The 22,265-nt window shown below is 53.9% G+C and overlaps 1 protein-coding gene across 6 annotated transcripts in view; it reads right to left on the bottom strand.

Annotated features, from left to right (window-relative positions):
* FLT4 (fms related receptor tyrosine kinase 4) overlaps positions 1–21,592 on the bottom strand; it is a 57,532-nt gene extending 35,940 nt beyond the window's left edge. For 4 of the 6 annotated variants that reach the window (XM_062502560.1, XM_062502558.1, XM_062502559.1 and 1 more), the window contains exons 1-2: positions 21,458–21,592; positions 119–215 (exon numbers count right to left, since the gene is read on the bottom strand). In XM_062502560.1, the coding sequence (XP_062358544.1) occupies positions 119–215; positions 21,458–21,515 (155 nt within the window). In that variant the 5' untranslated portion in view covers positions 21,516–21,592. Of the gene's footprint in view, positions 1–118; positions 216–796; positions 806–15,716; positions 15,747–21,457 lie in introns of those variants that run through there. The other 2 variants (XM_062502562.1, XM_062502561.1) reach the window with 2 other exon arrangements.
* Positions 21,593–22,265: the final 673 nt, after the last annotated feature.

Consider the following 22,265-nt stretch of genomic DNA (forward strand, 5'->3'; position numbering starts at 1 on the left):
CATGCTAATTTGCAGGAATACTGCAGCCAAGGTGTCCCTGGTGGGCTCTTCTTGCCTGGTCCTGCAACACTCACCAGGTAAGAGTAGTCTAGACAGAGCCACACTTGCTGGTGCCTACCTGCAGGTGATGGTCAGCGTGTCCTTGGCGTTGATGACGTGCTCCTCCTTGGTGACGCTCAGAGTAGGAGGGGCCATAGAATAACTGCTCACCAGATCTGTGGAGAGAAAGGAGAGAGGGGATGATGCAGAGATCCAAAAGCCTGGGCCCAGAACTGTGGGCAGCAGCTATCCTGGTGCCATGAGCTCAGAGAGGGGCAAAGGCTCTTGAAGAGAACATCTCCTTGGGGTCTGCTCCTACAAGGTAGTTAGTGCTGGCTCAGTGGGACTCAAGAGGTTTGCCTGAAGCCCTCCTGCTTCCAGTGAGCAGCTCTTCAGCTCTTGTGCCAGGGCCAGACAGCCCCTGGGCTCTGATAGACAGCCTAGCACGGATGAGGGCCAGAAAAAGAATGGAAGACTAGAAATTGTGGAATTCAGTGGCGGCAATTCCTCACCAGGTGAATGATATTGGGCTTGTTTGAACTAGGGCTCTGAAATAAGCCCCTCTGCTAATGGGAGGGAGTCTGGCAGGAGGTTTTCCCATACACATGTAGTTTTCTGTAATCAGGGGGACAAATCAGGGATGCCCAAATACCACAAATGTGTTTGTACTGAGATGCTCTCCAGAGCCAAGAGGCATTCATGGAATGCCCTTCTCCTGTGGTGTACTCTCAGGTGTTGTCACCTGACTAGGACCAACCTTTGTGGATTGCAGCAGCCCCCTTCCCTGTACCACTGGACAGGCATTCCAGGAGTGAAATTATCCAGGCTCAGGGACAGGCAGTTAAACATTATCATGCTCTTCTTCCAGCTCTTTTCAGGGAGAGTCCCACTTTTTGTGTGTTTGCATCTCTGGCATGCCAGACATGCACCCTTAGTGAGCTCCTCATGGACAAAACATCTCGAAGTACCGGTTACCCTCAGAGACTACTGACGTTTTTCTCAGCACACTGTTGCCAACTGTCATTACTTCATGATCTTTATCTTAAAACTCCAGCTTCTGGAGATGTGAGATAATTCAGAAGAAGTCTCATTCACTGCAAAAACAAGCAAACTAACCAGAAATAGAGAGGGGGAAAAATGTTACGGAATGTGAGGCTGTGACTCAGGTAGGTGCTAAATGCTAAGGAAGAAAAGAATGCAAAAATATGCTGCTAGCTTGACTTTCTACAAAAACATGAGGTATTTAGCAACTGTGTTCTGTGTATGTCTGTTTCCTTCCCTTGTAACACTCATACACAGGTATCAGAGAGATCTGGCAGGGCTGGAGAGGTCTCAAGGATGTGGAGTTTCCATACATTTCACAAACAGCTGTAACACCTTTCCTCCAAAACTGTGACCTGAGGACTACAGGTTGAGAACCTTAGGATGAGAGGAAACGGTCTTTGGTTGCACCAGGGGAGGTTAACACTGGATATTAAGAAAAATTTCTACACTGAAAAGGTGGTCAGGCATTGGAACAGGCTTCCCAGGGTAGTGGTAGAGCCACCATCCCTGGAAGTGTTCAAAAGACATGTGGATGTAGCACCTGGGGACATGATTTAGCGGTGAACACAGTGGTGCTGGATTAAGGGCTGGACTTGATGATCTTAGAAGTCTTCTCCAACTTTAATCATCCAGTGATTCTAGGAATGTTTCTCTATGGGGAACACTGATTCAGGAGACAACAAATGGCCACCAGCTTCTCAGACACAGGGGTGGCATGGGGATCCAGGCTGGTGGAGAAGCCACAGTGCCCAGGGCCCACCAGGAGAGGCTGCAGAGGGGGACCCGGCAGTGAGGGACGTGCGGAGCGGCACCGCCAGCACTGCCAGGCCTTGTTCTCCCCAATTGTTCTCCACTTCCTTCCCGCCTGCGCACGCTCTGAGGTGGTGTCCCCATGGCTGCCCCCATGGCAACAGCAGGGTGACAGCCATCTCCCCCTGCCATCTCCTGCCTCCCCTCCACTTGCCCACATGAAGGAGTCTCAGCCAGGGGCAGTCCTGGCCCACCTCCTGTGTGCGTGTCCCGCTGCCACAGACACTTCACCCTCAACAACAGCAGCAGCAGCCATCACTTGTCACTCAACACACGGGTCGGTGTCACTGCGGTCCCTGGGACTGCCTGATGCTCGGCCACCATGGAGGACACCCCACCTTGTGCCTCTAGCCTCCCCTTCCCTGGTGAAGGGGACGTCAGATGTCACACAGAAAAAATGTGCCCTGGGGCTGTGAAAATAAATGACCACATTTTTTGTAAAATCCCTTCAAAATGTAACAAGGTTTATTAAAAAAAAAAGAGGCGGGGGAAGGAATCTGTCTGCTAAGCTGCATTTCCTATTAATGCCGGACACACTTATCCCAGTGCAAACACTGCTCTCCAGATGGCCACGGCTTCTCTGTCCATCGTTCCAGGGAGCAGCTGGGGGTGCCTGCCAACCCCACAGTGCTCAGCCCAAAATGCGTAAGATAATGGCTTGCATGGGGCTAGCTGGGGACAGCAAACTCTCTCATCCTGCCTCTGGGGCAGCAAGCAGAAAGGTAATCCCCAAAACTCTGGCATGGCAAGCTCAGGCACTGAGGTCATGGCTGCAACAGGCACTGAATTAGGTCTTAAAACCTAAGCAGGGCATGGGCCCTCTGCTTGAACCACTGTATAAGTGCCAAAGTGGCAGAAGTCTCTTGGCTAACGCTGTGCCCCACTACTGGGGCTGGAGGGAGCAGGACGGAGGCAGAAATAACACCCTGCCTCCCTTCACGTGCTGCCTGGTGACCTGTTAGCAAACAACACCAGGGGGTGGAGAGGAAAAAAGGAAAAGTACGATCTGTGCAGGTTAGGGCTGTGGGATTCCTGCAGATGCATCCTGTCCATGGCCCTCTGTGAGTACAACAGGAAAAGGAGCCACTGCTCACTCCGAAAGCTCCGTGGCGCGGGGCTGGGGACACTTGCTGCTGGCAGCACTGCTGGGCCAGCTCTTGTGGCCATCCAACCTCTTCACTGGCCCCGGTTTCCCAGGAATTTTGGGGACTCCCTGCACTGGATCATGCTGTGGATCCACTACTCACGCTGATGTCCCACACTAAGCCCGACATCTTGGGATGCCGATGCCCAGAGCCACCCATGGCATCCAGGACAGGCAAAGGGATGCACATACCCATTCCCAGACTGAAAAATCATCTTCAAAGCCATAAGTTTTCCCTGCAAAAATTCTCTATCACTCTGTGCTTGCCAGATGGATCCACCCCATTACTGGCCTTGCCCTTTCCTCCCCAAGGGAGCATGTGCCCTGCCATGGCTCTCTCCTGTGTTTTGCTCTCCCCAGCGCTGAACTTGGTGCTGGGTTTGGCCATTAAATCTCTGCTAACCGACACACAGATGGTTTGTGTCTCTGGCAAATCCCAGGGTGCGAGGGAGATGTCTCCAGAGCATGGAGTGTCTCCTTTCCTCTGAATCCCTCCTTCCCCACCTCCAACCCCTCTGATGCTTTATCTCCTCAGCCCTCCAAGCAGCTCCCTCTTTCTCCCGCACACCCAATTGTGCCCTTGCACAGGGAGAGCATTAATGTAATTAAAAAGGCATGCAGCAGCTCTGGCTTTGTTTTTTCAAGATGGTTGCAGCGTTTTTCAAGTAAGTTGGCAGCAGGATATTAAAATAAACAGAGGGGGATTGATGGGATGCAGTGAGAGGAAGCAGGATCCCACAGCCAGTCACACCTTGTCTATCTCCAGAGTAGCTTGTTTCCCAGCAGTTTTCCTTGCCTTGATCTTGCAGCACGTGGCTCTGAAAGGGGCCAGGCTGCACTGAGAGCCTTCTCATTATCTCTGGTGGCTGCTTCATTTTCAGGGCCCTCTACCTCCTTCTGCACCCTGACACCACTGCTACTCTCAGTTGCATCCTGCATCCAGGGCTCTCCCTGCCTCGTGGGAAAGTCACATTCATGCTGGAAAGTTCTATCCACCCCAGTGCATCTCACAGCTTGGCCTCATCTCTCCACTCTTGGGAATGTGGGAGAGCCCTGCATGGCAGAGCAGCATCAGTGCCACAGCCAGCACTGCCACAGCGTGCTGTGGCTTTGGGAATAGAGCAAAGGCTGTGTGTGGGACAAGGTATAGCATGGTATGGTACTGTATGGCACAGCATAGCTCCTGCTCTCCATCTGCTTCCACTCACAGGAAGCCCTGCACCGGATCCTCCCCCAAGCCCCACACACCACCTCAGCCCCTCTCTGCTTCCCCTTCCCTCCCTCTCTGCTGAGCTGGCCCTGCTGACTGATTAACGGGGCGCCTTTCCGGAGAGGGATTTTGTTCACACTCTGTCCTTCTCGCTGACTTCCTTCCCTGGTGAGGGGCTGGATCGCTCTGCTCACAGCCATCACATGTCCCCAGCTAACCGGCCTCGCTCCGGCTCCTGCCACCCCACCTTGGGGTCCTGTCACAAGAGCTACAAGATAACATGCACAAAGCAAAGCGGGTCCAGATTAGGGCTGTCTCCCTGCACTCTGCATACCCAGCCCAGCCTGCCACCTCACTGCTGTACTGGGGCAAAATATAGGCGGGAAAAGGAAAAAGAGTGTCCTCTCCCCCAGCAAAGCTCCCCTGACCCTGCTATAGTCCCACTTCTACTTTGCTGTTTTCAGACAAAAATTCCCTGTCAATGAGCATCTGTCAAACAAAGCAATGCAGGAACTCAAGATCTTTCTAAAAAGGAAAATTTTGTTTGCACCAGTCACTATGTGAGCAAAGCTCTGCTCCTGAACAGCCAACAGTAAAATTCTGGTACCTCTCTGGCCAAGAGGGACTATTCAAAAGAGCAGCAGTAGCTAGCACTGGGGCAGAGAGAGAGGAGAAGCTTTGCTCTGCTCTTTCTGCAGACTTCTCCTGCTTTCCAGGTTGGACTTGTTTGAATTAGCAGCATTTTCTGGGAAATCTGCATGTGCCCCACAGGAACTAACTCCAGCACCTCAGGTACCATTTACCCCCCTGCTATGGTTACAATTCCCACTCTGCCCTTGAGCTGGAGGACCTGTGGTTGCCCACAGACATGTGGAAAGTCCATGTGCTGGAGGCAGAGCCAGGCCAAATTCCCACCTACAGGGCTGAAGTTTCTCCATAGAGCGACTTGTTCTCATGCATGGGGCAAGCATCCAACTGTGGGTTGGAGCAGCAAAGCGTGAGTGTCACGTCACACAAGGAGCAGGCAGCTGGCAGAGCAGCAGGGGAAATTTGAAGTAGGGCTGTCAGCTCCTCCTCTTCCTCCTCCCAGTGCTCTCCAGCTTGGAGGAAGGCTTGTTTTGCAGAGAGATGAGATATCACACAAGGCTGAGAAATAAACGTCAGGCTCCAGCCGATGTAGGGATGAAACACCAGGTGTCTTCTCTCCAGCCTCACAGTGGGCAGAGCGAGCCCCAAACCATGGTGGGAATTGACACTAAAATAGAGCAGATTCTGCCCAGCAGCCTGTGCCAGAGGACTGCCAGGGGAGGGTGACAGCCACCCAGACCTACAGTGAAGCTGGGAGGAAAACAGAGATGGAAACAGGCTAATAAGCAAGCAATGAACAAGTGAAAAAAAGGATAATGATAAAATACTGAAAATCACACCCAAACTACGCATGTGCACTAGGACAAACAGAGCAGACCCCTTCTTTCATGGGTTCATGGAAGGCAATCCCAGTCCCATAACTCAGGGTTGTCCTTCAGTTCAGACCTCCCTCAGAAGGGTTAAAAAGGAGGACTGTGCTTCTCAGTCCTGATCACAGCCCCTGTGATCCTGGTGGTGTGCTACAGCAGCATCACAGTCCCAGCCACACAACTGAACCCACACACCAGGGGCTCACTCAGGCCTTGGGCAGCTCCTTTCCCCTTCTCATAGTAGGCAGTGCCAATGGCAAGGCATTGCTCTTTTGGTCTACACATTTTTGTCCATGGACCTCAAAGCCCTGAAACAACACCAAATCAAAGTGGGGTGGGTTTGTATCCTCCCCAGTTTGTGAGGACATTCCCAAAGCATCAGAGGTTCCATTGCTTCAATTAGGACATTGTCCTTTCTCAGGTGTCAGAAAGGAAAAAGAATTATAGAAACTCAGTCAATACAAACCCAGAGGTGGCCATCATTACGGGATGTCTGATACTTCCTGTCCATCACCAGCAGTGTGAGACATCTTTGCCCCAAAACACCTGTGGGCAAGTTGTGTGGAGGTGGGGACCTCCTGAGCAGGAACCAACAGAAGGGCTGAGGAAGGGGCCACCAGAGCTGGTGGAAATGCTTTTCCCTTGGCACCAGACTCAGTGATACCCTAAGCACCTCGGGTCTGCAGCCGTGCCAGGTGAGGAGAAAACAGACCTCCCCATCCAAACAGACGGGGCATTTGGGGACTGAAGGAACAGGGCTCTCCTCCAGCTCAGCACCTGCAATGAGGGGAGACCCCAGCCAAAGCATCCCCCTCCTTGGCAGCCAAGTGGGGAGTGGGATGGAGTGGGCAGAGACATAAGCAGCACATTACAGGACAGCAGCAAGGTCACAACACAAGCAGAAGCCACAGCCAGAGCAGCAGTACCCTGAGGCTGGGCATTACTCTGCTTCCCCTGGCACTCCATAGCTGCACATCCAGTGCCTTGTGCTCTGGACAAACAGGCCTCAGTCCGAAAAGCTGCTTGGCCTCAGTGCATGCACCCCAACAGGTCTCTTTAGCCTCTCATGGCTGATAAATTTTAATTAAATGATTCTTTTTGGGCATCTCATAACCACCTACACTGCTGGGTAACGAGGCAGAAAAAGGCACAAGCTCTCTGGCTCCTTCAACATTTTGTCTTCCAAGCCAGGTGTCCATCAGGGAAGAGAAGCAGAGCAGTTCAAAAGCAGAAGCCACTTTCAAAAGAGATGGGCTGTCCTGAAGAATAAAGTTACCCGTGTATCTCTGGTCCCCTGGTGCCTTCAGGCAGGGATTTACATCAGGGTATTTCCGAGCCAGCTGCCCTGGGCAGCAAAGCACGGCTACACCCAGTGCCTGACCATGCTCTCACCTGTTTTTGGACTCTGCTCTGCCCCAGGGTCCTGCCACCACGTCATCCCAAAGCATCCCAAAGAGGGGTCAGGAGCGCCTGTCCGGGACTGTTTATCTGTCTGCCGCTCTCCCTTGGCAGGAAGCACAATCTCACCATCGCCCTGCTCGCTCCAGCCCGGTTTCCTGCTCCATCCTACCAGGTTTACCCTGCTTTTTCCTCCTCCCCTCCCCCTGCCCCACGGCTGTCAGCCCATGTTTGCATTTCTGTCTCCTGCCGTCTTTCCTCTCCCTACCCGTGCCCCCCCGCGCTCTCTCCCTGCTCCATCCTCCCCGAGAGGCTCCGTCCTGAGCCAAAGTTAGCCTGTGTCAGGTAGCCACATGTCCGGCCGGGGGCAGCGGGTCAGCCGGGGCCACCCTGCAGACCTCCTCCAGGATCTCTGCTGTCAGCAGCCTCCCCGGGCCCCAGGGGAGCGCCTGTTTGCTGCCCTCGCTCCAGCGAGGGATGCTCCGGCACATCAGAGGGCTGCTTTCCCCTCGGTGGCCGCCGGCCCACCCTTTCTGCTGCGGGCCAGGGCTGGCCAGACGCTGCTTTGTTTGGTCCTCCACTCCCTGGATCGCTCCCCGTTTGCTGGCTGCCTGCTCCTGCCCGGAGAATCCTTTTCCTGCCTTTGAGATAGAGGATGCTCGAACCATCTGTGTGTTTTATTTCCTTGTAGAAACTAACAAGCCAAGGATTGCTTCCTCTCCCTGACATTTCAGAGAGCAGCTCCGGCTCAGCGGGATGCGCAGGGAGGGGAGGGGGGCCCAGCACCTTCAGACAGGAACAGGACCTATTCTGCCCACAGGATTCACTCCCTAAGGGGCAGAAATCCTCAGACCTACCCAAACACCTGTGGCAGCTCCCACTCTGCCACAGCCGTGGCTCTGCAGGAGTCCTGGGAGAGCTGTCCTGCTTAGCATACATAACCACCCCTCTTCCAGTGGCCCCTATTAACTGCACGGCTAAACCCTTGCAAAACTCAATTAAAATTATCCTCCTACATCTTAAGGACTGTCAGGTTGCTTCTCTTCCTGTTTTAATTTACTTCTTTCAAAATCTTGCCCTGCTCACATTCTCTGCCCCAGCAGGGTGTGATTAACCTGGCATAGAAGGAGCAGAGGGATCGGATGGTTTTAGGGGACTGATATCAGCAATTAATACCGTTCATTACATCTCTGACTTGAAGGGATGCAAAGCATGGTTTCACAGCTCGGCTGAAACGAGCGTTGGTCCAAGTCCACTACTTGGCATAAGGTATTGCCAGAACAAATGTATGGCCAGGATGGGCTAGGGACACGCCCCTGCGAGCCCTGGAGGTCTGGGGTCTCTTGGAAGTGTCTTGGTTAAAGGCTTGCTGCTCCCTCCAGTTCATCTGTTTGGGATTGCTCAGGAGTTGCCTGACCATTGCAGGATTCAGAGGTTAATTCTGCCCCGTGACTATCCAGGTGTAACCTCAGGGGCTTTGCTGGGCTGAGGTACCTCTGGCAGCAGTGGGTAAAAACCCATGGAACCCTAAGGACACATCTTTGGCCACTGAGAAGAAATGGCAGTCCATCAGTGATTAAAGGGAAATGATAGAATGAAATTACAATCCACTGCTTCTTACTGTACCTGAGGGAGTTACAAGGCAGATGACCAAGAACCTCTTCAAGCAACTCAGCTACATTGTGGATTTTTCCACTTTGGAATATCCTTAGAGAGATAAGCTCCCAGAAGACAAGTCACCACCAGCTCTTACACACCATGATCCAGGTGAGACATCCAGGACCAGGAGTCTCTAAACCACCCACTGTCATTATAGAGTGGGCACACCCAGGATCTTCCTGTCCATGCCAGGGTATCATCCCCTTTCCCAGAGCTCCAGCTGTCCATGCTGAGGCTGCTGGCAGTCCAAGCAAAGCCAAGACCAGTTTCAGCACCTGGGCAGAGGCTTCCACCCACAGCACCTGGACTTTGCTGCGTGAACACAGAGGAAGGGAAAAGCTGAGAAACAGTGAAGAGACACCCTCAGATTCAACATCATCAACTACAGCTTCATCATGAGCCATTTCCGGAGGCTCAGGTGAACTCCTGCCAAAGCAAACTGGAGGTGTGCTGTTGGGGGAAGATGAAGTTCTAGCCATGTGAGGCCTCAGCATCCAACTCTCACTGGGAGATGAGAGGCAGTTGACTGGGAATTCAGATGGAGCCTGAGGGTCAGCACTGAGCACGGAGAGAAAAGGGCAGTAGCATTTGGAAAGAAAACAACAAGACACAGGTTTGCTTTTTCCTTCATGTGTGTGGGCTTAATCGCTGGCCTTTGAAGTTTAACTCTTCCCAAGACTGTTGGCTTATGGACAGACTGAGCAGGACACTGAAAAAATCCTGTACACTACGCAGGGCAGGTTTCACCTCCGTGAGCAAAGCCTGGAGTGCCCTGCCTGCCTCCTGCCCAGCCTGCTGTGCCAGACTGACTGTGCTGGACTTTTTCAGAGGTCTGCAGCTGCACTGGGAGACAATGGACCAAGTGGAAAAGACCTGCTCCTCCATCTTCACGTCCCTGAGTCTGCGTCCAGATGTTTGCTACTTAGCTGTGAACTGAAATCAACTCAGAGCCCTCAAACCCAACAGCTGCCCTGGAGCTGGCAGCGCCTGTTCTCTGCAGCACAACCCACCCTCAAGTTGATCTCCAGCTGCAGGGTGCAAGAGAAGCTGATTGATAAACACGGTATGTGGGAAAAAAATAGTTTTGCAATCAGATGATTATCTTGGCCTTGGAAAACCTTCATTCAATCCCCATCTGCTCTAGGCTCAGTGGAATACAGCTTCCATGTATCTCCATCCCTGTCTGAGATACAGAGGGTAGGACAGCAGAAACTGGGCTGCTCTGGCTTGGAAAAAACATGTACTGGTGCAAGAAAGGAGGAATCCTTGCTCCTTCTAATTAAAGGTACACAGGGAACAAAGAAAATTAATTTAGCCCAGAGTCAATGCAACATGAAAAAGCTACATAAGGTGAGGATGGGTGCAGAAAGTAGGAAGCACAAGCAAAATGCAGGAGGAATTTAAACTTCCTGATTATCAAAGAGATAATAATATCCTTCAAGCACTGAGGATAATCTAAAAATAATAATAATAAAGCAAAGGGAGGAGTGATGAGGGGCATAGAGAGAGAGCTGCTGCCTGGGGAGCAGGATCCCTCCTCCCTGCACAGCCTTTCCGTGCACACCTGCACGTGCACACAGGAGCATCAGCACGACCCTGGGTGGGGTGGGCACGAGGGGAGCCAGGAAGATCACAGGCACACACTCTTCAAAGGAGAATTAGTCATCAGAGGTAGCAGCAGAGGAAGGAAGGCTCAGGTACAAGGTCAGACACAAGCAGTGAGGGCTGACAGAGGAGTTCTGAGCGCTTGCTGCAGATCTAAGAGCCCTCAGTGTGAGCAGGATGGGAGGTGGGATCCCTGGGGTAAATGCACCCACAGCACATAAGAGATAAGAAATTCCAACCCTCCACTGCACAGCTAAGCTTGGCTTTCTGCCATTCCTGAAAGCAGCCAGAGCTGCCCAAACCCAGAGCCTTCCCTGATGTGGTTAATGAAATCTTACTTGGTTCTCTGCAGAATCCCCAGAAGAGATGGGCTCTGAAGAGCACAGCAAAGCTCTCCCCCCACAGGACTTTGCTGGGCTGTACCTCAGCCCTGGGTCAGTGATCCCACCCCTGCTGGGCAAAAAGATTTGAGGATGCAGAGACTCCGGGCAGTAGAAGGAAGTCTGGCCCTGTGGGGCTGTCCAGGGCATCGATGGCAAGTTACAGATGCACACGCTCTCAGTTTCTCTTGGCACAGAGCTGTGACCACAAGCCAGGACCCACTGCAGCACAAGATGATAATCATCATCTCTGAGAGCCAAAGTGTACCGGGGCATTCGCGTCACTTGAGATTAGTTGGCTGTTTAACATCTGCACAGATTTCTCTCTCCATCTCCACATAACACCCCTTGTGCAGCTATGAAACTAATTTAATTCCCTTCCAAGAAAGGCTGAGTTGGAAATGTCACACTTTGTATATCACAGCACAATTCCTACAATGAAACACCCAGCCTAAATGGCAGTATAGGACTCTGGCGCTATTTGAAGGCCAATAAGCTAAACCTACTTCTTCTGTATTTTAAAAATAGCTTACGACAGGGTGACCAAGTTCCATAAACACGCAGTTACTCTCTGTTAGTGCGCAGTTGTGACTGTTGTTTTCCTGCTCCAAGGTGCTTCCCTTGCCACGCAGTGCAGTGGGAAGAGCACGCAAGCAGACGGGATGGGAAGGAAGCGTTTACACATGCTAATGACTTCCAGCCAAGGAGCACAAGCACCAACAGGGAAACACTGCTAAAGAAACAACATGCCACTTCCTCAGCTCTCCCTGTTTGGTCAACATGAGGTACTTGATGCTCAGAGCTGTGAGGCAAGGCTGGGGATGGCCTCTCCAGCCCCTGGGAATTCAAGGTGTGGATGAAGGAAAGACACATTGGCTTGGTTCACAAATGCAGGAGAAGCTGTTTGGGAGTAGGGGTGTTTTGGCATCATGCTGGACCAAAGGGGCAGGACAGACACTAGCTCTTCCCCACTTCCAGAAATGTGGGTCTAGAGGCCAGAGTCCTTTCAAGTGCCACTCAGTTTCATTTCATTATACACATCTCTCTTTATGCCAGAACAGGTTTCCTAAGTTCATGTGGGGTCCTGTTTATTTTTCTTTTCTTTTTTCTTTTTTTTAAATCACTATTGTATTAAGAAGTGTTTTTCTTTTGGCAAAGGTTACCGTGGGGCCAACACTGTGTGGAATCTCCTGCCTCCTATCACCACTAAAACCTCTGAGCCAGAGCTCAGTCCAGCCATGTCACTTATCTTCAATGAAGGCAGGCTTGGATTTCCCCCTCCATATAAAAATTAGATCCCAGCACTCCCCCTCTCCCCCAGTGCATTCTTTCAAATGCCACCCACTCCTTGTTATTGCTGGGAGGCTGGAGAGCCAGGGATTAACTGCCTCAGGCTGCATCAAGCTTTATTTGTCTAAGTAGCTAAGGGTGAGGAACAGCCATAAATATTGTGAAATGCTGAACACAGTGGAGAGCCAACATTGGGCAACGCAGGCACCTTGGCAGCAGGGATTGCATCTTGGGCTGGACGCAATCCTGGTGTGACCAACACCATTGGAAAGGTTCCTACTTCCCTACAGTACAGGGGCTTCAAGGAACATTAAACTCCATCCTCAGTTTTAAACTGCGGACACCATGCTACACCCAGTGCAGCACTAACAGTGGTGACTCTGTCAGTCCTTGTAACACAGGAGTAAGCAAACACGGTGAGGAAAATCCCACTTCAACGCTGTCACCCAAGGGGACATATCCTGGGTCTGAGCCTGCCTGTCCAGAACAGGGCACTACGGGATACGCTGTAACTGCCCTTCCCTTGCACACTGGAATGTCACGACAGAGAGGAGATGAAAGACCAGGATATGCCCTGATCCCATCCCAGCATCAGCAGCCAGAGCCAGCACTTACAGCCCAGGATCTGCCAAGTCTGACAGTTTGGCAACAGCCAAACAAACCCTGTGAGGAGGCACCAGGCCCAGATGCACACTGTTAACTATATTGCTTTACAAGGCATTACCAGGTAACTCTTTTTGGAGGAAAGGCAGTTTCTTCCCCTGTGCTTCATCCCAGCACAAGGACCATGTACTGCTTGCCCAGCAGTGAGTGATCGCCTTGGTGTGCACGTGTGCATGTCCCATGGGAGCATCCTACTCTGCAGCTGGCTGCCACACTCTGGGAGATGCTGTTAAACCTCTGCCCTTTGCTCCCCAAGGGCCAGGGGCTGCAGTGTGGGGAAGGGATTGATGGCCACTCAGACCCAGTTACACCCCTCTGGGGACTCTGCTGGGGCTGGGACTATGCAGGGTGTGAGTGATGGATTTCTGTGGGCGCTGGATGCCGTCACCTCTGCTGGGTGCAATTTCACTCGCTGCCATCGCTCTGAGCTGGCAGTTTCAAATCGGAGTATAAGCCACCATTCATGCCCAACTTTGCTGCATTCCTGCCTCAGTAAATGTCAAGATTTAGTGTCATTCATGGAAACTATTGGCTTGACCCACACTTATGTCAGTATTTATTTTTTTAGGTCACTACATCTAACATCCATCTCAGTGGACATCAATACTTCAGAAATGGGGAAAACAAGTTACAGACTGAAAGTTAAGCCCGGAGCCGAATCTCACTGTCAGCACACAAATGTCTGTGCAAACATACAGGGTGTCCCCAGTCAATTTGGGAAATCAGTGGAGTAATTTCCAGTCTCTGCTACACAGCCCTGTGCTTTTTTGTGGAATAAATAAAACCAGTAAACCCTTCACAGATTTCCCTGCTACATGCAGAGCCCAAGTGCCTCAGTAACTCAGAAGGATGATGGAGGACCCTGAAACCCTCCATGGGTCTCATGAGTCTTGTGAAGGTGCAGACAGAGCTTCATAAACCTGTGGGGCCACTGCCCAGCTCTGGGCACCTCACTGTGTCCTGCAAGGTCTGCCAGCCCCAGCTTGCCCTGCCAGCACCAGGAATGGAAAACCCACTGCAGGATGGGGAAGGACCCAGAGAGGAAGGGGACAGTGACCCAGGGGGAGGCCTGGCTGCCAGGGGTGCTGCTCGCTGGCTACCACCAGCTGCTCAGCAAAGCCACCGTGAGCTTGCAAATTCTCTATAAACTTCCCACGTGACACAATTATTCAGGGGCCAGATTCTGAAGCTCTTCCTTCTCTCTTTACTCAGACCAAGCTCCACTGAAGTCACTGAGACATTGGTCTGAATACAACTGAAGGAGTTCAGGATTTGGCCCAGTAATAAAAACTTCCTTCCTTTGTCTACTGCTCACTCTGCATAATCCCACTGCCTCCCAGCCTCCTCCTGGCCTCGTCTCCCGAGGCTGGGGCCGTCAGTTGTTTTGATGTTGTTCTTTCATTTTACCCTCAGCCAGACAATGCCAGTCCCCTCATGCAGCTGCAAACTGCTGAGGTAGAGGGAGCTGGGGTGGCCATTGAGGAAGAGGAGGAAATTGTGGGGTTAAATGCAACCTGGCTGAGCACAGAGCCAGTCTTGGAAACACGGATGCATGCAGACACCCTGCAGGCTGGGAGCTGGATCAGCCATCACCTCCCCAGTTCCTTCAACACCTCCTTGAGGACAGGCTGGACTATCTCCAAAAAAGACTTTCTCCCCCCTGCTGAGTGTAGAGCAAATGCCTTGGGCTCTACACCAAACTTTTATGCGAAGGAATGGGTGAGATGACTCCAGGAAAGTACAGCAGGAAGTTATCTCAGTGCAATGACACATGCTAGAAAGTGACACCATAAGAAACACATACAACTTTAAACAAATAACTTGCAAAATGAATTTTGCTGCTTTTTCTGCCTCAAAATAGCCAGGAGGATGGAAATCCCTGTCATTCCCCAAGGGTACCTCATCCTCAGCAAGACCATCTGAAACGTGCACTGGGGTTTAGAGCAAGAGCTCCTGGTTCCTTCCCACATCCACCAGCCTTGCACACACCTGTGACACAGACAGAGCAGCACAGGAACACACATGGACAGATACAGCAATTCCCCTTGCACCATCTCTCTGCCTGTGCTGCTTGGTGACAGAAAGCAAACACAAAAAGGATCTGAACTCAGCTGAATTGAGAAGCATTTGGTCCTGAGGCACCACCATGGTTTGATGACCTAAACCTCAGTCTTGCAACTCATGGATGTTCATGTGGGTGACCTGGTCAGGCAGCAGATGGCTCAGAGACAACTGACACAACCCCTGTGAGTTCCTACTGAGGTTTTGCATCTTGCAGTGAGATTTTTAACATTCCTCAGCTAAGACTGAAACAGAAGTGCACTTTGGAGGGTGAAGCTCTAACTACCCTAGAGAACACAGAACTCTGAGCAGCAGAGGAATGGCGTTCTCAAGGTGCAAGGCTGTGGCACAGCCTTTGCACAGGTCTGTGAGAGCCCTGTGCCATCCAGCCTGGCTGAACCAGCTCATTACATCCTGCATCCCAAAGCAAAACACAGCAATGCCAGTCTGGGCATTCCACAGACTGAGAGTACAATGCCCTGGCCAGTGGCAGGAGCTGCTTTGCTTAGGGCTTGCTCTTGAATAAATACAGTCTTGCTGTACATTCTGCCCTTTTAAAGTACATTAATTGTCATGGAAACAACGCTGTTACTGGTATGGCAGCAGCCTGGTGGCCTCCACAGATGCAATGCAAAAATCAATGGATACATTGACATACAAGCTGTGTTTCAGGACTTTTTGTGGTTTTGAGGCTGGTCACCATGGGCACATATGAGAGAATGACTCAGACACTAGGAAGATGCCGTCTTCCATGGAGAAAAAGCCAGGGACAGAACATGGAACATCTCCTTTGCTGTGTTCATCTGCTTATGAAACACATTCTTGTTTGGGATCTGCTCTCAGTACTGATGTGTGTGCTCAACTTGGGGCACTGGTCAGCACTCCGAGCTCCTGCTGGAGCATCCCAGCCCTGGCTGCCCTTCACATCCTCATTGCCAGCGAATACAAAGCCTCACCTGGTCTCAGACCTCAGCAGGGTGGCTTTGCTCCACGCCTCCCTTCTGCTCATCCATGGCCCTTTCCACCAGCTCAGATGCCTCACCAAAAAGAAGGAAAAAAGCCAGTATTACAGATGTATGGACACACACCATCACTTCTTGGTCTTAGGAGTCTTTTAAGTAGCACTAAGGCGGTTTGTACACAGAGCAGCATAAAGGGAAAAGCTGTGAATGCCCTTCCTGCCCTGCCTGGCCGTCCCCGAGAACCCAGAGCAAAGGGCAGCCCTGGCTGTCCCCTCCCAGCCAGGGCAGTGCTGCCCTGTTCCCTGCCGTGCCGCCCATCATAAAGGGGTCCCTGAACTGTTATCAGGCAGTGACAGTTTCCGCCATCAGATTCCTCCTGTCCGTCAGGAAAGCTAAATAAGGAACATCGTTCAGGCGGCTGCAGGAAGAGGGGAAATGCAGGGACATCCGGCCCAGCTGCCAATTTTTCCTTTCCCATGAACCACCACTGACCTCCACCAAGGGAGAACCTGGACACCCAGCCTGGCATTGGCACTGTTCCTCTTTGCTTAACCCTTCCCTGGGGGATACCCTGGCCCCTGGAGCCTGCTGAGCAGGTGGTCTCACCAGGCAGGGTGGTGGGGCTGTGGTGGGATAGAGCCTGGGTGCTTTGTCACTGTCGCTGGCACCGCAGACCAAGGCAGGCAGACCTGGTGCACTGGCTGGCATTTGCCAAGCCAACTGGAGCCACAGCCAGGAGAAGGCTTAACCCCCTGTACCTGCACATGGGTGGGCAGCTACAGCTCACACAGAGACAACGGGTCCCAAAAACATCAGTGAGCTGCTCCGTTGCTTCCCTCTTTGCATGCACCTACATCAAGAGCAGCATCAAGCTTATTCTTTCACCAATTCCTCTGAAACAGAACTTGGGTGTTCTAGGCTCTGCCAGGAGTTGTAACCAACCCTGGACTGGCTGCTGCAGAAGATAAGACTTCATCTCCTTTTTCTCTCTGCTCACTCCAGGGCTCCTCCCATCAGTAACAGGGACCAGGACAGTCTGCAATCCACTTGTCCCTTTCTCGTGGTCCTTATGAGCAGCCCTGGGGTCCTTGCTGCCTTTCACTGCATAGAACCCAAGCAGGGGAGCAGGGGCTGCCTGGTTATTATGTGCTCAGAGATACAGGAGACCACAGCACTTAAATCTGCCTTCCCCCATCACCCTGTCCTCGCTGTTTGCCCAGTGAAAGCCTTTTTCTGACCCCCAAAACTGATCCTCCCTCATTAGCACATGACGTCTGTCCCACAGCACCTCCAGGTTTGGCCAAAAGGCTCCGTGAGGGATCCTTGCCCTGGGAGGGGGGGGGGGGGGGGGGGGGGGGCGGCAGAAACACGGGAAGAAAAACAATTAACTCGTGGGAGAAGTTGTAAGGTGAAATACAAGTCACTGGCTGAAACTTGTTTCTGCTACCTCAGCAGGGAAAGGACTCTAGGAGAGACTCCAAGACTCCCCACTTAATATCCTCATCTTATAAAACTTAGTGGGAGTTTCAGCACCGGCTGCTGCAGGGCCAGGTTTTTCACCCTCCTTCTGCTGAACTTGCACCTAGAGATGGAGAGATTTTCTCTACAAGAAGAGTAGCCATGCTGGGCTCAGGGCTTGTGCCTCCTCGCTGACTTGACCACAGGCCACCTCTGCTTCCACTATTCTGCCTTAACAATGAGGCACCACAGACGGGCAATAATGCTGCACTGAAAACATCAGAACTATTCTGACCAAAGAGAAAAAGCCCCCCTGGGACCTGGCTAACCCCCTCTTTTAACAACGTGAAATGAGAAACAAAGGTCTGGGATAGCTAGAGGCAATAAAACCCCTGGAATTCATTTAACCAGTCACTAGATGCCAGTGCAGCTGCAGCAGTATTTCTTTTCCTAATGAAGGACAAAAGCTCTGGCCCACAGCAAGGCTCAGTTCTAGTCTCCCCGGAAAACCGTGCCATGCACTAGGAGGTCATGATCCCCCCACAGCACACAGCAGCAGTGAGATGTGTACCTGGCTGCTGCCCCTTGCCCAGCTGGAGATTTGCAGGAGTTGTAGGGGAAGCTGGAGCAGGTCAATGCAAAACACAGCACTGGGTGTCTCTGGCTCACAGTCCAAGGTGAGAAAGGGGGGCTTTCAGCTTGAACTAACCACCCGTGGATTTTCTCCTTGCAAACCCATGTATTTTTTCATGCACAGCTGCCTGTGGACCCAGGCAAACATGTGACACTCACAAAGCCCTGTGAAAGTGAGCTCCACTGCTGCTTGGCAGCGTGCAACAAGCCATCAGGCTCCCACCATGCTTCCAACACAGAATTCCACCAGGAACTGCCTTCTCCAGGTGACCTGTGATTTTGCAGCCCTCAGTCATAATGCTACAGCCTGTCTTTCCCAAAGGAAGAGCCCTGCGGCTTTAGTCATTCCTCACATGGAAACCACCAGCCTTGCTGGCTCCCCACCTTCCATGGGCAGTGGAGCCTGCAGGCTCTGGCCATCACAGGACTTTCTGCTTTTCCCTGCAACTGCAGGACCTCCCCATCACCCCCAACCTGGTTTAAATGCACAGCTCCCCCAAACTGGGAGTGAGGAGTCTCCTGCCCTGCGTCCATTGTTTTGGGGCTGTTCCAGTCCAGTGGGCTGAATGCAGTCATCTCTGCTGCGCCAGCTGGAGTGGCTGAGGAGAAGGTGGGTGAGATAGGTGCTAACCCCAGGGCTCACCTTGCTCCCCAAAGCTGCTGAGAGCTGGACAGACCTGGGGACCCACGAGAGCCCCCTCCTGCTCTGCAAGGCAACCTTCTGACTGTGGTGGATGTCCCCTATGGCTTTGGAGAAACTGCTCCCTGGCCACGGTCCCCTCCCTCGTGCTGCCGTTCCCGTGGGATTCCGCTCTCCCCTTCTTTCTCCAGGAACTGCTTCGGGATGCCGGGAACAGCCTGTTCCCTCCTGGCTGGCTGGGAGCACCTGCCCTTCCCACGCCTGCCCCGGAAAACACCGCAACAGGACCAAGAGAAACCCTGGGGACAGTGATCCCGCATGGAGGGAGCCCATGGGAGAGAGGCAGCAGAGTGGAGCGGGATACAGTGCAGGGAGGAAGCCCCGTCCACCCTGCCTGCCCTGGCTGGGGACATAGTGCTGCTGGGGGAGTGTCCCTGACCAGACGTCAGTTCGAGCTCAGTGACGCCCTGGTGTTTGTGCAGGCAGTGAGCCGCGGGCTCGCCTGCCCAAGCCAAATCCCAGGGCTGTAGTTGCAGCTCACTCATCTGAAATCATCCTTAAGCAGACAGCAGGGCGCAGGAGCCGTGGCTGTCCCTGCCCTGTCCCCTCCCTCTCAGCCCCAGGGACCACGGGCTGCATCCCTGCACACCCAGTCCCCTTGGAGGCCCTGGCTCATCGCTGCGGGTTGAGCCTGGTGGGGTTGCTGGGCAGTCAGGGCTGTTGAATGAAAGGGTGTTGCTGAATCGGCTCATGTTTATTACTTGCAATAAAGCAACTGCTTCAAATCCCAGCTGCACAGGCAACTGTTGCTGCTGGCATCGTCAGCGCGGGGCTGTCCGAGCACCCGGCCGGGAATTCTGAGTGATCCGAGAGGGGAGCAGGCAGCGGCAGCCAACCTAATCGGCTCAGGTCCTACACTAGCACGGGCTCTTCCCTCACACAATGGGCATACGCCCTTGGAAGCGGCAAGCCAGCGACCCCAGCGGGATTTTTTGGCTGCGGGGGGCTCAGCGCTGCTCTGTGTCCAGAGCATGGTGGGTCAGGGAGCACATGGTCTCATCACCATTCACAGAGGGTTACACTGGGAGGCCGAGATGATCTAGAATGTTGGGACTGAACCTCTGCCTGTTGCCCCCATCTCACTGCCTGCACAGGGCAGCTCCCCAGCTCCACTCCATCCTGGGAGCACCATGGAGCTGGAATGTGTAAGAGTTTTGTGCTCTTACACACAACATCCTCTAATGCTGGCCCAATTGAACAGGCACCCTGGTGCCAGAACAGACCTTTCATGAAAATCATGAGATGATTATTTCATCCTTCACAGGTGGAACAGTCTCACACACACATCCCTACATCCAAGGGGAGCAAATATTTGCACCCCATTGGGATTATGGTTAATGAGAAATTTGTATGTCCTTTACGCACTGACAAATTGTCCTCATTGACAGAATGGAAGGAGGGGAAGCAAATCCCCATGGCGCCATCCCCCAGATGAGCTCCACATCACCCTTCATTACTGCACTAATCAGCAGCACCGAGAGCTTCAAAGCTCTGCTCAGCCCTGTGCAAGGAGGCCACACAGCTGCACTGGCCAGAGCCTGCCAGGCCTTGCTCCTGCACCTCCAGGAGATGAAAGAACACGGGAGCAGCTACACTGTGCTTTACAAGTTGCTAACAACAAGAGAGCTTTGAACAGTTGTTCCCACTGCAATGCCACCAGCAGCAGGTTCCTTTCTCCCCAGCCTCCTTGAGAATCCCCTGAGCTCCGCTACCCATTGTGTCCTTTGGCCCCATGTCGCCAGAGCCACCAGCAGCTTTTCGGGAAGAGCAGGTTGACAGTGACACTGTTGGTGATGCTGTTCATGTCGCACCTGCAGCTCTCCCGTGAGCTCACTTCAACCATAGCAGCAAATGCCACTGGTGACAGCAAGTCATTGAGCTGACGCTACAGAAAATTGTATTTATGCTCCCAAAATTAATCTCCCCACATTGCAAGCTTTCTCCATTACTAACTTTGTTTCAGTCTTGCTCTGATCTGGGCTTTAAATGCTTTTCTTGTGCAAGAAAGAGCTCCTCTGGGGGTATCTGGTGGGGTGTCCTGTCCCCACTGCCCGAGCAGTGCCCACGCAGCTCTACCCTGTCTCATGGGCTCTGCTTGCTAGAAGGGCGTTGCAGCCCCATCTCTGCCGCGGTTCTGCGCTCTCTGCCCAACAGCCTTTTGCTCCAGAAGTGCTACGGCAAGGAAAAGCATTTCACTGGGATCTGCCTCGGGTAACTTCCGAGGCGGACCAGAGCTGGGACAGGCAGGCTGGACAACCTTGCATGGACCCCCGCCTCCTCGCGCCTTCCTCCCCGGCACACACAAATTAATGATTCTGTGCGTGAATAAATAAATGCATAGACCCGGGACTGGCCTCCGGCCTGCCCTCCAGCCGGGAGCGTCCCTGCGCAGCGACATCCCTCCCGCGAGGGTCCCGTGGGGTTTCTCCCCGCTCTCAGCGAGACATCCGCGGCACGAGCACAGCGTGGGCTCCCCGCGGCCCCGGACCCCGCGGGGACCGCAGCAGGGTCCTCCCGTGCCGTCCTGTCGCCGCGGGCACGCTGTCACCGCCGTCGGGGACACCCGGGCGGGCACCGCGGCGCGTCCTGGTTGGGGATGGGTCGGGCAGCGCCGGTCGGGGATGGGGCACCCCAGGGCGGACTGCGCCGGTCCCCGTCGGGGATTGGGGTCGCCGGGACCGGGAACGCCGGTCTCCGCCGGGATGGGGGAACCCGGGACCGGGGGCGCCGGTCCCCGCCGGGATGGGCAGCGCCAGGGCACGGCACATCCCCGTCCTGGGTGAGGGACGCCACAGCGGGCAATGCTGATCCCTGCGGGGTCTGGGGGACACTCGGGCGGAGGCGCCGAGTCCTGTCCCGCCGAAACAACCCCGTCCTCAGCGCGCCCGCAGGTGCGGAGCGAGCATCAGAGCGGGCAGGGCAGCCCGCAGCCCCGGCAGCTCACCTGCCTCCGAGACAATGCCGAGCCAGAGCCAGAGGGGCAGCGTGCAAACTCTCCTCATCTCCGGGGCTGCCGGCAGGTCCGTGCGATGCGGAGCGGTGCGAGCGCCCCGCGCCCGAGCTCTGCTCCCGCCGCGCCCCAGCTGCGGCGACGCGCGGCAGCGGCGGGCGGGGAGCACCGGGGCCGCTTCCTTTTCCTCCGCCCGCCCGGGCCGCCCGCCGCCCTCCGCCGAGCCTCGGGGCGCCGGGCGGGCGGGGCGGGACGGGGAGGGGCGGGCGGGGAGGCAGAAGGGGTGGGGGGAGCGCACCTGCAGCTCCGGGGGCTGACGGGGAATCCGCGGTCCCCACACCAGCGGGGGTGCGCGCATCCCTTCGCACCTGGGTGGATCCACCTGTGTGCGTGGGTCTGTATCATCCCTGATCCTATAGGCACATGAGCACCTCCACACCTGCGTGCACCCCGTGTGTCTCCCTCCGTTTGTGTGAGAATGCCCGCACATCGCCTGTTTCTCGTCCATGCCTGGGTGCACAACCCGGCCTCTCGGAGCAGAGGGAACGCACACAAACACGCACTCAACAACAGCACACACACACCTCACGCGATGGAACACATCTCTCACCTGCCCGCGCACACCCCTTCATGCCTGTGCACCCCCTCAGTTCCACACTTCACACCTGTACGCACGCACCCCTTGAACCTCCCTCCTCCCGCACTCCCTGGGCCGCACAAAGACACGCACTTGGGTGTGCTGACACTTGCACCCGTATCCATCGGGACTGCGGTAGGGCCCCTCACTCACGCCGTCCACACG

The sequence above is a fragment of the Cinclus cinclus genome, chromosome 14, assembly GCF_963662255.1.
Source record: "Cinclus cinclus chromosome 14, bCinCin1.1, whole genome shotgun sequence".
Classification (NCBI taxonomy): Eukaryota; Metazoa; Chordata; class Aves; order Passeriformes; family Cinclidae; genus Cinclus; species Cinclus cinclus.